This window comes from Buceros rhinoceros, unplaced genomic scaffold (assembly GCF_000710305.1).
Source record: "Buceros rhinoceros silvestris isolate BGI_N320 unplaced genomic scaffold, ASM71030v1 scaffold29483, whole genome shotgun sequence".
NCBI lineage: Eukaryota > Metazoa > Chordata > Aves > Bucerotiformes > Bucerotidae > Buceros > Buceros rhinoceros.
This window is the reverse complement of record NW_010403505.1, coordinates 70,110-82,477: the sequence shown is the minus strand read 5'-3', so window position 1 is coordinate 82,477 and position 12,368 is coordinate 70,110. Positions and strand designations below refer to the sequence as shown.

The 12,368-nt window shown below is 38.8% G+C and overlaps 1 protein-coding gene across 1 annotated transcript in view; it reads left to right on the top strand.

Moving 5' to 3' along the window:
• Positions 1–12,368, top strand: part of LOC104490717 (serine/threonine-protein kinase MRCK alpha-like) — a gene marked incomplete at its 5' end in the record, with an annotated part of 45,028 nt that overhangs the window by 13,855 nt on the left and 18,805 nt on the right. Inside the window, 9 exons of the mRNA XM_010133044.1 lie at positions 358–438; positions 2,507–2,612; positions 3,371–3,507; positions 4,192–4,331; positions 5,758–5,839; positions 6,982–7,198; positions 7,904–7,966; positions 8,874–9,467; positions 11,372–11,469. Of these exons, the coding sequence (XP_010131346.1) occupies positions 358–438; positions 2,507–2,612; positions 3,371–3,507; positions 4,192–4,331; positions 5,758–5,839; positions 6,982–7,198; positions 7,904–7,966; positions 8,874–9,467; positions 11,372–11,469 (1,518 nt within the window). The remainder of the gene's footprint in view (positions 1–357; positions 439–2,506; positions 2,613–3,370; positions 3,508–4,191; positions 4,332–5,757; positions 5,840–6,981; positions 7,199–7,903; positions 7,967–8,873; positions 9,468–11,371; positions 11,470–12,368) is intronic.

Below are 12,368 nucleotides of genomic sequence, written 5' to 3'. Positions count from 1 at the left end.
CCTGCTGAAAATCTTGTCAATACAAATTATTAGCCAGGCTCTGCAACTATAGCAATGTATCCCTTTTCCTGGTTAAAAAATTTAACACTCTGATTATATTACCTTAGAAAAGATTCAGTCAAATGTCTAAGATAATACAAGGTCATTTTTGACATTTAGGAGATGAAACTTACACATTGTTTTCCTGAGAAATAGGATTGGGTTTTCCAAGTCCTTTCCTGTGTTAATCAGTTTGGTTTCATTGCTTCTGTGTTTGGGGATGGGGTGGATGGGGTGTTGTAGTCTTCTTACTTTATTCAAGCTATCTCTGATGGTGTGTATTTGATGTCTTATTGATCCTTTGGGGACTGTGTTCAGGTTACAGATCATCCTCCCCGTTCAATTCACACACCAACCATGAGGACAGCCTATATTGGATCAGGACTCTCTGCACCAAAGGTATTCAGTCAAGTGTTCACACTTTTTAAAAGGGGAAAATATCACTCCTGGGCAACAGCTTCAGCAGAAATGTTTCTCACAGTAGTCTTAACAGAACTGTATAGAACGATTGTTTCTATGCAAGCTAGTTACTTTCTAAAATTAAAAACCCCTCGTTCTTACATTATGTGGTGTGACAAGCTGTACCGGGCATTCCGCTGTAGCAGCACACAGGCGTTTGGTTATAGGACATTCGGTAGTTTGGGCGTTAGGAATAAATGAATGAGATCTTGAAGACAGGAAGAGACTCCATGTGTCTGACCAACCTGCCTTGGTCCTCTGCGTACAATAAAATTGATGATACTATGGGCCAGTCTCCAATTAGCACATCTTGTGTGCTAATTAGATTTGGGGTTTTAGAAAATAGTAAACCTAACATGAAACCATAGATTTGTGTTTTTTATAAGTTGTGTGGGGTGAACATGAACACTACAGTGAGCACTACAGCACTAGGCTGGGAGAAAGAATTCCAGCTTTCCTGTCTTCTGGCTTTTTATTTGCATAAATACTGATTTTTACATCAGTTGTTGAAATTATTTTGCTGTTGGCGAAATAAGCCAGTCAGTGCATGCTAATTCACAGTGAATTGTGTATATGCAAGCAAATGAGGAGTAAGATAGAACCTGTTAAAGGGAAAATTTTCTCTTAAAAGTTTCAGAAGTGCCTCAGTGGCTTATGAATACTCTGTGTATTTTAAAAAAAATTCTGCAACTAATCAATGAAGGAAGTAAGACTTTCTAATAGACCTGTTTCTCTGCTTTGGTAAATTGCAAAATTGCAGAAGACTTCATTTGTGTAAAAGAAAGCTAAAAGATTTGAGCAGACAGTGTTCTGTGGGTAACGCCTTAGCAGATCAATTAAAAAAAATACTGTAAGGACACTTGGAATCATGTGACACAGATTTCACTGGGCACATCATTTCATTTCTGCAGATGTTTTGCTTAGTAATAATGATTGGTTTCTAATTTATTATGTTCCCTAAAGAACCTTCTTACTTTATGATTGAATCAGTTCTTAAAGCTAAATAGCTTTCCTGCAAGTTTCAAAACAAGGCATCCATCTATAGACAGAAAGCTTCCGTTGTAGCTTTAAAACTGTTAAATATGGTTGAAGTTGGAGCCCTTAGCTGTGATGTCCTATGCTGTGAAAAACAGGAAAGTGAGTAAAACTTCAATATTCCTATTCATTAGTCTGCAAAATTGTCTTATTTCGGATCATGTACATTATCCAGGTTGTTTGGACGTCCTTTCCGTTCAGCCTGTGTGTATCCTTTCTCCACGTACTAGTTCTTACTTTGCTGGGAGTTTTTTAGGAAGGCAAAGGAGTTTCCTGGATTTTATATAAGGCCTTTTATGAATCTTACCACCACATTACGTAGTCATTTAAACTTGGTATCGTAGCATCGGCACTGATACCCTTGAGGGGAGAGAGAATTAAAACACTTAAGTAGTCTCTGTTCCCAAGAGCTAACAAGAGGAGAAGCCCTTTCAAAATCAACTTCATCTATACTCTTGCTTTTAAATGGGTTGTTCTGTAATTGCCTTTGCCTGACACCGTAAAACTGAACTCTGTCATGCTTTCTGGCATAAAAATTAGAATTTTGAAGAAGTCTCGTGTTTTTCTTTGAACTAAGGCAATGCTCCTTACAGAGCAGTATTGAACTTGCAAGCTTAGAAAATATTGTGTGTGGTGTGTTGACATTGGCTGGGCACTAGGTGCCTACCAAGCATGGTCAGCTTCTAGAGTGTAATGGAGTAATTTTGGCAACCTTCCTATCTGCAGTGGAAGCAAACTCGTGTTCTGAGACAAGGTCCAGTTTCTATGGTTTTGTTTACAGAGGGTGGTGTAAATTATCAATAACGAGCACTGATAAGGAACTTTTTTCAGCCCATGTGTTAGGAGCTCAGATCTCATTTCAGCAACCACAACTAAGTGACTTTTTAAAATGCTCTTATGCACTCTTACATCTGTGAAAACAATTCTTCAGAAGTGTTACATGTATTAACAGCCTCGTCTGCTTATTTCACAGCCTAAAGCCCACCAGTTTGTAGTGAAATCATTCAATACACCAACCAAATGCAATCAGTGCACCTCTCTGATGGTCGGTTTGATACGACAGGGCTGTACATGTGAAGGTAAGCACTTGAGAAAGCAGGAAGTGTGAACTGAAGTTCTTATAGACACAAATTGCAGAGGAAATGTTGTAGTGTGATAGTGCAGGAGTGTTCTGTTTGCATTCTGAATAACAGCAGGTATTCTCATGCTTCAGTTAACAGTAGAAGACAAACATTTGGAACATCTTACCTAACAGAATACTTAGTTATCTGGGGAGATACTCATTCCAGTAGGTGGTAGAAGAGCTTCATTCAGTTTACTTAAAATAGCAATAAGGGGCCACAGTCAGTGATCAGGTATGCTGACAGCAGCTTTTTCTTCTGACTCAGAGCAAAATGTAAGACAGCTTTGCTGTTTAGTACAATTTTACTTCTTTCCAGGACTCCTTTCTCCTAGGTTGGTGTGTTCACAGACTAATACTCATCATTTAGAGGAGCTTCCAGCTTTTTGTTTACTAGTAGAGTTGGGCCTAGAGGAATTCACATAGGTTATCTCAGTATGAGCTTCTGACTAGGCTCTTTCTTACCTGGGAGAAACCAGACCATATCCGTGCGCCTCTGAAAATGAGAAAAACAGAATTTAAAGCACATAAAAGCATGAACTGCTGCTGTGCACAGACCAGCATTACTGTCTCAGTGTAGCAAAGTTCAGTGAAACTATTCAGTTGTTGGTCACAGAAAAAGAGGATTCCTTTATAAATGTCATTGACGTTGTCATTGCTTTTGCATTGCACAAGGAATAACCATCAAATCTTTTTGTTTCTTCTCCTCCTCACAAGTATGTGGTTTCTCTTGCCACGTGACCTGTGCAGACAAGGCACCTGCAGTTTGTCCAATCCCTCCCGAACAGACTAAGGGACCTTTGGGAATAGATCCGCAGAAAGGCATAGGCACAGCGTATGAAGGACATGTCCGAGTAAGTATCCGGTAGCCACATTTGGGGCACTTAGATTTAATTTGGTTTCTTCCAGAGCTGGAATTAAACTCTAACTGGGGCATTGGTGGGAGATGGATTCAGTTAAACCTTCAGGTAGCAGTTTGTAAACTAAGATCTCAATTTTCACAAAGCGACTCTTAGCATTTCAGCAGTAGTTCTCTTTCCATCTCTGTTGGCCATTGTGCTTTGAGCTGGTCTCGAATAGTCCCACTCTAGAGATCAGGTCATTTTCCAGGGCCTGTGAGTTATTGAGTATTTCTGCTGATGCTAGTACTGTCTAGGGTCATTGGGGTGCAGACTTGTATAGAAATACTAAAAAAATTACTCCACGTAGTTTTGGCCATATTTGTGTTAACCAGGTAGAGATGGGTGTCTTTCTATGTATTTGTTAATACAGCTTTGAATGACTTTGTGAAAAAAGAAAGAAAATGTGGTTTTTAAAATAATACCTGTGGAATTTCAGAAATAATTGTGGAATACATTGTGGTGTCTGTGCGGTTGTGTTTTGATGTTCTTCCTGCAGCTGCACTGTTGCTTATGTTGCTTAATATTATCAGTGAATAAAAGCTTGTCAACCTAGATGAGAGAATTGATTTTTGTACTGTTTGATTTGTGATGGCATGCAGACTTACAGAGAGTTGATCAGAATTTATTTTGCTAAAGGTACCAAAACCAGCTGGAGTAAAGAAAGGTTGGCAGAGAGCGCTGGCAGTGATCTGTGATTTTAAACTCTTCCTCTATGATGTAGCAGAAGGAAAAGCATCCCAGCCCAGCGTGATAGTGAATCAGGTCATAGACATGAGGTAAGTTGTTTGGTGCTGACTGGGAGCTTTTCAAAGGCACTGAGAGTTTTTTTTCTGCTTTTCCTTTTTGTGAAATTAGTAAGCAAGCTCCAGAGCTTTTATGAAACACTGTAATCCATGTGGAGAGCCTCTAATCTGACAGAAGAAAGCAGTATTTGCAGTTAGCCTGAACTACTGTTACATGGCAATTTAAACTTCCATTACTACATCGTGCATCAAAATGCATCTGTTGAGCTGTGAGGAAGGTCTGGAAAGACTAAAGAAGAAAAATACATTCTTTGGGGATTGAATGGAGTTTTGAAAGGCAGATATCCATCAGCAGGAGTAGGGAAGTGATCATCCCCCTGTACTCCGCACTGGTGAGGCCACCCCTTGAACGTCGTGTCCAGTTTTGGGCCCCTCACTCCGAGAAGGACATGGAGGTGCTGGAGCATGTCCGGAGAAGAGCAGCAAAGCTGTTGAAGGGTCTAGAGCACAAGTCCTATGAGGAGTGGCTGAGGGAACTGGGGTTGTTTAGCCTGGAAAAAAAGAGGCTGAGGAGAGACCTTATGACTCTCTACAACAACTACCTGAAAGGAGGTTGTTGCAAGGTGGGTATCAGTCTGTTCTCCCAAAGAACAAGCAAAAGGATGAGAGGAAACGGCCTCAGGTTGTGCCACGAGGAGGTGTAGGCTGGGTATTGGGAAATATTCCTTTAGAGGAGGGGTTGGGACGGGCTGCCCAGGGAAGTGTGGAGTCACCTTCCCTGGAGGTGGTTAAAAGACATGTAGATGTGGTGCTGAGAGACATGGTTTAGTGGTGACCTGACCTGACAGTGCTGGATTAACGGTTGTCTTGATGGTCTTAAATGTCTCTTCCTGAAAAGGTTCTGTGATAAAACTTAGCTATAGGATAAAATTAATACAATTTTGGGTTCAGAAGAGCTAAATAGTTTGTTCCAACTGTCTTCAGCATTACTGGAATACTACCAACTTCATTGAAGGTTGAGAACATACCTACTCTAGTAAAGCTCATCTCTGAAATAGGTTAGTTTATCCAGGAAGTCTCAAAGACCTGTGGCTTACAGCTTCTAGAGAGTTTGGTTTTCTGTGTAAGAGTTGGAGAGGTGTTCTCGGTCCAGGCTTATTTTTTTAATTTGATTATTTTTATTTTAAATAAAAAAGTTTTAATTTAAACAATCAAAATCCAGATACTCTGAATAGATTTACCTCCATCAACATTTACCAGGAATTAATTTCTCAACATTGCATTTGTGAGTTTCATCTGCAAATAAAGAGGGAAGGATAATTTTAAAAATTAGGTCTCAGTACTGCCTTGTGTCCATCACAAAACAAAACTATTGATTCTATGGAAATGTAAGTAAAAACCAAACATACAGATCTTACTCTTTAACTCTTTTCCAATTACGTTTTATGGTCTCCATAAGGGATGAAGAATTCTCAGTGAGTTCTGTCTTGGCCTCAGATGTCATCCACGCAAACCGAAAGGATATCCCCTGTATCTTTAGGGTAAGTATTACGTCTTGAACCTAGTAACCCAGACATGCAGTTTCACAGTGTGATGCACAGTGTACATTCACTGACAGCTTGCTAGTATTTTATTTCCCTTGCTAGTTCCGCCCATGTGGTATCCATGGCAGCAGCAGCAGTGTGTAACAATCTGTATATATATCGTTTTCATGATAAAAATACGACAGGTACCTTGAGACAAGCTCTCATCAACCCTTATGTGGGTTTTATTTTTCTAACCTTCGCAAAAAAACGTATTTTTCTCAACCTCCGGTTGGTCTTTTGCAATTCTTCTGTTCTTCGTAACCTTCTCCATTTTCATTTGCTCAAGTTGTCTTCTGCTTCTCCATGTAATTTGTTCTGTTATTCCTGAAGCGTTTATTTTGTTTATTTTCTTTGTATTTTCTATGTATTGGATCTCTGAAAACTCCCATTCATCAGGTAGTCAGGATAGAAATCTAGTGCAAAAATGCTCATCAAAATTTATGTCTAGTATATGGTATCAGGATTTTGCCATCATTGCTTTTTCTAATATTATTTTTACTAGTTACTCTATTAAAACTTTGACCTCAATGAAATGTCTTTGGTGTCTTAGTAATTCCTTGATCTTTTTTTTTTTTTTACTATACCATTGTATTTCACTCCTTGTTTTTTTCGTTTTCAAACTGTTCATAACTCTGCATGCTGAGAGGAGATAAACCTACACGAGGGGCTTTCATTTTTATCTATAGTAGCTGTACCAAATATGTGAAAAGGATCATAGATCCTTCTTGCATGAAGACCATTCCTATTGCATTAAGTTATTAACAAAAACTATTGGTCTTAAAAAAAATACAGAGTACTGGGTTAGAAATGCTTGACTACCTTATTTAGGGCATACACTTCCAAATTATAGAATAAATACAAATGCAGTTAGAATAAAGCCGGAGATTTCTCTGGTCTTTACTGAGTTACACCTATAGGGTTTTCTGCTGTGGGTGCTTGATAGAGCAGTTTCTACTAACTAAGGCTAAATTTTTGCATTCTTATTTCAGACAGCTAATTAAAAGGGCACTTAAAGGCATCTGATACCCTTGTAAAAATTATCATGATGAAATTTTTTATCGCCTATGACTTAAAATATATATTTTAAAATTTTTCAGGTTACAGCTTCCCAGCTCTCTGCATCCAGTAATAAGTGTTCAATCCTGATTCTAGCAGACGGTGAGAATGAAAAAAGCAAGTGGGTAGGAGTGCTGAATGAATTGCATAGGATCTTGAAGAAGAACAAACTCAAAGACCGCTCAGTCTATGTTCCCAAAGAGGCTTATGACAGCACCTTACCCCTCATCAAAACCACACAGTCAGCAGCAATCATAGGTATGAAATGAGGAAAGCTGTAAGAAAAATGTGTATGCTAAAAGCATGTTTGTTTGGTTTTGGTTTTTTTTTTTTGTGAAAACTGTGTTACATGGCTTTATCAGCTGAATAGAGAGCCAGTATGTAGCGGTTTTACACCATATGGAAATGTGTCTGGGTTTGAGAGAGTACTGCAATTCACTGCCTGGTGCTTTTGCCAGATCTTTAAGAGTATTTCCCCTGTTCACACATATTCCTAATTATGAATAAGTGTGTTATTCTGTAAACATAATTTCTTAACTGGGCAAAATTAGCACTATAGAACAGATGTAAATCACTGACTCTACAAAATCTACTCGTGGGACCAGAGAGAAAACGTAGAAGAGAACTAATTTAGTAATTTTAAATGCTGCTGCATAAAATATGTTAAAATCTGATTATATAAATTATTTAAGTATGATATTACAGTTATTTCAAAGTTGTTAGTACATTTAAGTGCCCTGAATGGCTTGTTAAAAATTATGTTTCTTGCTGTTACTTCTGCAAACAGGAGAGATGGGAGAAGAATTATTTTTTCAGAAATTAGAAATACTGGGAGTTTACCAGTGTTATATTTATATTTGTTAATTTCGAGATTTTAAAGAATGTCTCTGATAATCAGAATTATCACTATTGTTGATGAAGTATTTCTAAAGAAAAATAACCTTTTTTTTCTTAACATAATAGACCATGAAAGAATAGCTCTGGGGAATGAAGAAGGGTTATTTGTTGTGCACGTCACCAAAGACGGTAAGAGATTAGGAACTGGCAATAATTTCCCTAATATTAAACAATCAGAAAAGTGACATTGTAACCTTTTTTCTCCTTCAATATCTTCTGGTTTAATTTTTCTCAATTTGCTGCATTATCAGCTGGACAACCCCGTGTGAGAGCTGATAATCGAGGTGTGCTTTGTGCTTTCCAGTAACAAAGATCCAGCATCTGCAATGCAGTTGAAGGTTTTCTTCCCTTGTCTGAAGCAGGCTCAATACTGAATTCAGACCAGGTTGCCAAGGACTTTTCCCAGTTGGGTCTTGAAAATCCCCAAGGACGGAGGTTCCACAATCTCTCTGCACTGCCTGCTGCCAATTATTCTCACAGTTTTCTTTATATGCCTAGTAGGAACCTCCTTCATTTCAGTTTGTGACCGTTGTCTCCTCTTCTGCTGTGCACCTCAGGAAGGAGCCTGCTTGATCCTTTCTGTAACCTCCTCTTTGGTGCTGGAAAAGAAAACTTATGTTCAATATTGTAAAGAGAAGTAATGACAGATGCCCCAGCTAATTCAGCAAGCAACATGTTTAATTGTATGTTTCAGTTCTTTGAGGGTTTTCCTTTATTCGGTAGTTTTGTGGCTATAAATGTTTTTGAAATGAATACTGAAATAATGGAGCGAGCTGTTATTGCATCAAATCTGCTCCTCCCTTTGTCTGATGAGGAAAAGCCAAAGGTCCATCCAGCGTTGCCACATCTGGCATTATTAAAATAGAGATTTTGATTCTGTACTTTTTGTTATTGTGGGGAAGCAATAAAGGGGATTTCTTGGGTTTCCTTCATAGTTTATCTTTACAAATACATGTCTTATAATCAATTCCCACTTTAACATTATTTACTTGGATTTTGTTTGGTTGTTTTTTTTTTTTTTGTTCTCTTTTTTTAGAGATTATCCGTGTTGGTGACAGTAAGAAGGTTCATCAGATTGAGCTTATCCCAAATGAACAGCTTATTGCAGTAATCTCGGGACGAAACCGTCATGTGCGGCTTTTCCCTGTGGCTGCCCTGGATGGAAGGGAGACTGAGTTTTATAAGTTGGCAGAGACGAAAGGCTGTCAGTCAATCATTTCTGGACATGTGCGCCACGGAGCTCTTACCTGCCTGTGTGTAGCTATGAAAAGGCAGGTCCTCTGTTATGAACTAAATCAGAGTAAGACACGTCACAAAAAGATCAAGGAGATCCAAGTCCAGGGGAATGTCCAGTGGATGTCAATCTTCAGTGACCGCCTTTGTGTGGGCTACCAGTCAGGTTTCTTAAAATATCCCCTTCACGGAGAAGGCAGCCCGTACAGTCTGCTCCACCCAGATGACCACACACTATCATTTATCTCACAGCAGCCAACTGATGCCATCTGTGCAGTCGAAATCTCAAATAAAGAATACCTGCTGTGTTTTAGCAGCGTCGGGGTTTACGTTGACTGCCAGGGCCGAAGATCTAGACAGCAAGAACTGATGTGGCCCGCAACTCCCTCTTCTTGCTGTAAGTTGCCGTGTGTGTCAGTGTGCTTGCTGTTGTACATTGACGTGATCACTGCTTGTATTAATGTCCACAGGAGGTGAAGTTCAGGGATAAGTACCTGACAGGTAAATGAACGATCTCAACCTGTGTCAGCATTTTTCATCTACTCAGAGGGTTTAAACCAGATCTCATTTATGTCAGTTTTGACCTGTAACACAAACAGGAATCAAGGGTCAGGATTTCTGACTCTGCTGTTCAGTTTCCAAACACATGGCCCAGTGTCTAAAACAGCTGAAATCTTCAGGTCCTGCAGAGGCTTATGCATTTGCTACCACTGATACTGGACTGTTGTTATTTAAAGTCTTAAAATTTGATTGGACTTTGGCTCAGCATTGTGATTCAGGTTTTTCTGATGTTCAGAGTCATCAGGATCTGGTAGTTTGACTTGCTTTTCTCTCTTTTTTTTTTTTGTTGTTGTTGTTGTTCCTACTTACTGGGGTTTTTTTCTTTTCTTTCCATAGTTCATCATTCTCTTCCTCAGCAGTTTTTGTTGACAGTCTTCTCATTCATCTCCTCTCTTTGCTTTTTGAAAATGAGTTTTTAAGCTTTTCCTCCTCTGTCTCCTCCTTCCCTTCCAAAATACAACGTATACAGAAAATATCTTTCATAACCTTCAGGGAGGAGAAATACTGTAATTTTTCAAGGTTTCCATTTCCAGCAAGAACCATTAAACATATACTGCACCTTTTTTTCAAAGCTGAGGCTTTATCTTTGTGACAATTGGAGGAAAAGAAAAACACTTGAATGCCCATCTTCTTAATGTCTTTCTGAATGCGTATAAAGATCAGCCAAATTTATCATCAGAGAAGCAGTGAATGAACCCAGTATTGTGTTGATTTTTAAAGCAGCCTGTGTTCTTCCCTCCCTGGGACAGCAGTACAGTGACACAGCAGAGGAGAGGAATGTTTCACCTTGTCTGAGTAAAGCCCCTTCTGAATATGGAAGGAGCAGCCTTTACAGGCACATATCACTGCGGGCTCTCAAGCAAGAGGGTGATTGTTTCAGTGGGCTCAGAATGAATGAATCAAAGTAAACGATTTTGTGATAGATTGAAAAACAAGTATTCTCATGTGTAGTTCATCTGTACTGGTCATTGATATTTGTGAAGGGTTTGGTTTTGTTTTGATTGCCTTAAATGAAGTGTCTTGGTATTATTCTGGTTCAGAATGAAGGTATATTTTATAGCAAAAACTGCTACAGTTAAACACAAATTGGATGCATTTGTTAGTCTTGGCAGACCATGGCATTCTTGTTGCCGACACAGAAATACTGAATTCTCCTTTAGAAGTGGTCCCAGTGGAATAAATTTCATCCTGGGGAGATGTGCCAGATAAGTAGCACAAGAATTCTCTTTACAGTCCAGAAAATAAGAGAATTAAAGCTAGAAGGAAACAGGAAGATTTTTATGACTGTGTCATGGTGCTTAGTCCCAATTGATGTTCGTTTAGTACATTCTCCAAAGACTAAGAGCTCAGTTCATTCAAATAACAGTTACTAAATTACAATAATATATTTTCCTACCACATCATTTACAAAATACAAACCCTTAAAAAAGGGGGTCTTTTAGAAGAAGAAAACTTTGAACCACATCAGCGTTTGGCAGAGCGAACTGTAATCCCTTGTAGTTTAAAAAGTAGTTGCTTCTGCAAAGTTAAAAGTTGTGGAGGTTTTAAGTTTCTTGGCGGTGCTGGTTTGCCTTCAGAATAAAACTTTTGGTCATTTTTGAGTTAAAACACATTTTGCAAAGATTGTTGTTGGATTGTGGGGGGGGGTGGGTTATTTTAATAAATATGGTTAAACCATATATGTATTTTTTGAGCCCTGTCTAAAAGCACGTGACGCTGTACCTCATCATTCCCCCTCAGGTTACAATGCTCCATACCTCTCTGTGTACAGTGAAAATGCAATTGATATCTTCGACGTGAACTCCATGGAGTGGATTCAGACTATTCCTCTCAAAAAGGTAACTTGCTGTTTCAGTATCAGTTAAAGAATATGTTTATACTCAACATTGCTTTACTACAGTCATACTGGGTTTTTTAAGCACATTAGAAGCTATCACTAGAACTGCTCGTTTAAATATAATGGAACTAGAAGAAGAGCTACTGCAAAGAAACTAGTGCTTTTTTATGAAATACAAGACATGAAATGTGTCTTGGATGTGGTTTCACTGTTTTAGATGAATACTCGATCTGGAGCATATGAGCATCTCAGACTTACTGATATAATTGTAGAGAGCAGTTTCTTGGTATTAATTGCGTATGGCTTCATTGGGACTGATTCCATCTACGTTACTGCCAGAATGGTAGATGATTAAAGAGGCCTTCAAAAAAATCTGTCTTCTGCTGCTTGAGAACATTGTAGACAGATAGCGTGGGAACATTTTGGTTCAACCAGTACAAATCCTAAAACCAGGATGATGTCAGGTTTGGATCACTTACCGAAAGTTGCTGAAAACTGGCACTTACCCTGACGTTTAGGGGGTGTTTGCTCAGCTGTATCTGGGGAGAAAAAAAAAAAAGTGGGTTGTTTTGGGTTTTTTTCCCTGTAGTTTAGACTGACTTCAGTGTAACAACCTAATTACTTTACTGGTATTCCAGTGACTTACAGAACTATAAGAAACTGCTGTTGTGGTCTTGTGTAGTCATTCAGTCTCTCTGCATATCAATTTTTAGCACAGATGCAGACCAGGATATTACAGCAATGCTGTAGGGATAAATAATGTAAAGATCAAGGTGCTGCACTAGCTATTAACCGTCCTAAGAATAAAAGAAGAATCTGGCCTTTTAGAGGAAATTTCCTCTGCTCTTCCTGGTGTACAAACTTCGACTTATTAAGCAGTTGGAGCATTTTTTTCCCTAC